Source organism: Populus trichocarpa, chromosome 5, assembly GCF_000002775.5.
Source record: "Populus trichocarpa isolate Nisqually-1 chromosome 5, P.trichocarpa_v4.1, whole genome shotgun sequence".
NCBI classification, from domain to species: domain Eukaryota; kingdom Viridiplantae; phylum Streptophyta; class Magnoliopsida; order Malpighiales; family Salicaceae; genus Populus; species Populus trichocarpa.
In genome coordinates this window covers 12625722-12629197 of record NC_037289.2, presented here as the reverse complement: position 1 = coordinate 12629197, position 3476 = coordinate 12625722, and the positions used below count along the sequence as shown (strand labels likewise).

Here is a 3476-nt window from a genome sequence, read left to right as displayed (position 1 = left end):
ATTTGTTAAAATTTTATTTTATTTTTTTTATTTAAAATTCTTTTTATATATATTTTCAAATCATTTTAATATACTAATATCAACAATAAATTTTAAAAAATATAAAAATATATTATTTTAATAATATATTTATTAAAAAAAACAATTAAAAAAACATCACTACTCCCGAATACACCTAAAATCTGCTCTCTTTCCCATACACACACACACTGACAGAGAGAACTTTATTTGTTCCACCAGATCTAAACTCTAAAACCCAGCTATTTATACTACAAAGTTTACTTTTCCGAAACATAACTCTTTGTCTTGATGAATATCACAAGACCCCATCAACATCCCCTCGCACATCTCTCCATCCCATCCATGAAATCATTCAATTGAGTACATATCTTTGTCTCTGCAAAAAGAAATTGAGGAATCCATCACATACACAACCAAGCTAATTCCCTACACATCCACTATTTTTTCTCACATTCTTTCCGTCCATGATGGCCCCAGATAATCTTCAGGCAAAACAGGCCCCCATAGACGACAACCAAATCACTACTAGTAACCGAAAAACAACAACGACAAGACCACAAGAGGAAGCTTTGAAGTGTCCAAGATGTGACTCGCCCAATACAAAATTCTGCTACTATAACAATTACAGTTTAACACAGCCTAGGCATTTTTGCAAGACATGTAGAAGGTACTGGACCAAAGGAGGAGCCTTGCGCAACGTTCCCTTCGGCGGTGGCTGTAGAAAAAACAAGAAGATAAAGTCGTCTTCAGGGCTCTCAAGTGACTCCAGTGGCTCCTCAGAGATCGGTGGATTCAACTTCTTTCATGGACTCTCCCCGGCCATGAAATTTAATCTCGGTGGGCTATCATTTCCTCGGCTAAACCTTTCACCAAATGGCATATATAACCATTTCCCTTCATTTGGGGATATTTCAGCAACTTCTGAAGCTGCAGCTACTGTTACTAGTCCTCGTTTCAGACTTGATCCATCTGTTAGTTCCACTGCTGGTTCTGGTTCCTTAATGGGGTTTAGTTATCCGCTTACTTCGGTTAGTAGTGGGTTTTGTGGAGCAACTCAAGAGAATACCGGTGGCGCATCAGTGAATGTCAACACTAATCTCGCGTCTTCAATTGAATCTCTGAGTTGTATAAACCAAGATTTACACTGGAAGTTGCAGCAACAGAGATTGGCTATGCTATTTGGTACAGGAAAAAATCATAGAGATGACAGTACTGTTTCTACAGCCCCTATTGAGAACCATGTCCAGAAACTACAACCTATTATGTTTGAAAATCTTGAAATTTCAAAACCACAAGTATGTGCTGCTGGTAATTCAAGAAAAGATGGTGCAACTAGTGGTGATCCAGCAACTGAGTGGTTCTTTGGGAATTCATATGATCAATTGACTGCCACGCCAACAAATAGGAGCAACAATGGCAATAATGACAACACAGGCAATTGGAATGGGGTTCAAGCATGGGGTGATTTGAATCAGTACAGTGCTTTGCCCTAGACAAGAAAGCATCAAGAGTTAGAAATTAATGAAACAAATAGGAAAAATGAGAATACTATCTAAATCCTAATTTGGAAGTTTTTTATCAACTTGTTCTTGGTTTGTTGGGTTCTGATCAACTTGTAAAAGTTGGGAAAAAATTAGACTATTTATCTCTTTCTTGTGATTTTCTTTTTGTTCTTTTGTATTGTTAATATAATTTAGGGCTTGCTGTTTCTACAAATGGTGCTAATAATATATCTATCTCTTTTGCATATTTACCATAAAAATAAAAAATATCTTTAAGGAGTGTAGCGTGATGGCAAAAGATTTGAGATCTGTATAGCAGGTCTCGAGTTCGAGTCAGGACATCATCTCTTGTAAGAGCCTGAGATAGCCGGAGTTTTACTCACTCATCTGAGCTCACAAAATACACTTTCTGGAAAGTGGGGTTTCTCAAATCCAAAAAAAATAAAAATATTTACCATAAAGATGCAAGACTACTGTTGTTAATGCTAGAAATAAAAGGATGGTTTCAGACCAAAAAGAAAACGGTGGATGTTCAGCGTTCTTTCTCACACGCAGAATGTATATATATATGAACCAGAATGGATGGGATTTAATTTTACACTGCATGATCGTATATTCGTATGAATATATCGGAGATGCTAGCTTGGTATCCATCGAGCTCCATATTGCCCATGGTAGCCTTATGGTCATGGTAAACAGGTGCTCCATAAGCTAGCAAGTCACTGCAACCTTTTTCTTCATCAGTTATGTTTGGATCCTTTCTATCATCTCAATATCTTTGGGATCTGCGATGAATTTTGTACTGTTATTGAATGGGGATTTCATGCCATATCTTTGATTTTGTTTTATGTTGGAGTCATTATCTACAACTCTCACTGTCTCAGTGTGTCCATTGCTCTTTCTGTCTCAGGAGATCTGAGTGTCAGGCACCTCAGCTAATGAGCAAACGACGCCAGCACCACAGTATCAGTAGCTGGGTAAGTAAGGTCTTCTCTGCGTGGGTCCTCGCTTATATAGCCAGCTGCTTTGCTTTATGTGACCTCTCACTTTCTCTGTCTTTCTCCCTGAGGGTATAGGGCTCCGCATAATAATTAGTTGCAGTGTGGAGCGACTTGGGGTGTCTGAAAAAGTGGTGGTTCGAAAGTGTATTAAATGAAAGACTATCAACAAATGGAGAGAGATGGCACCTATAGCTAGCTTAGTGTTCGTTTCTTTTGCATACAAAAATGTTTTGCGTAGCTTTTTAGCTACGTTCTTGGGGAGTGAGCCCTTTGTGCCAATTGCTGCTGCAGCCACTATGGCTCGTACCGATCATCTCTCACTGTGATTCTGTTCTGTTTTTTACTAATGAGAATGAAAGCTTTGCTTTTTCTTTGATTGCCTTTCCATCTCACTCTATGAGATACCAATTTTTAGAAGAATTACACAGTTTTAAAAAGTTTTTGAGGAATAATATAGTTTGAAGAGAATAACTATTTTCAATTGTATTTTTAATATATATATAAATTTTATTTCAGAATAACGATTACATAATACAACTGTAATTCAAAATTACGGTTACGATCGATATATAATAACCACCATTCCTGCATAAGAAAAAACTCTAAAAACTAAGAAACCCTAAACAAAATCAGTCTCCTACAATGATATGTTAATGCATACTAATAGTTTAATTGACATATTTATTAATCTATATTTGATTTGAATTCAATGTTTTGTTGTGCAAGTATGCTAGAGTATACATGCTTTATATGTTTGACAATATACTTTTCATATGAGAAATAATTGCTTACGTTGATGTTGAATTTTTTTTATATTGATTAATATTGGGAAATAATTGTAGAGGTTAATGTTGGTAAATGATGAGAAATAATTATCTGTGTTGATTTAAAAATTTTATGTTGGTGGCAAATAATGAAAAATAATTACATTGGTGATGTTTCAATAGGTTAT

General features: G+C 35.9%; 1 protein-coding gene across 1 annotated transcript; it reads left to right on the top strand.

Moving 5' to 3' along the window:
- Positions 1–234: 234 nt before the first annotated feature.
- On the top strand, positions 235–1743 carry LOC7476439 (dof zinc finger protein DOF5.7). The gene has a single exon (XM_002307281.3). The coding sequence runs from the start codon at positions 486–488 to the stop codon at positions 1512–1514; it is 1029 nt and encodes a 342-aa protein (XP_002307317.1). The 5' UTR covers positions 235–485; the 3' UTR covers positions 1515–1743.
- The last annotated feature ends 1733 nt before the right edge of the window (positions 1744–3476 follow it).

Coding starts and splice junctions, on each gene's coding strand:
- LOC7476439 (XM_002307281.3), top strand. CDS start 486: ATGATGGCCCCAGATAATCTTCAGGCAAAACAGGCCCCCATAGACGAC.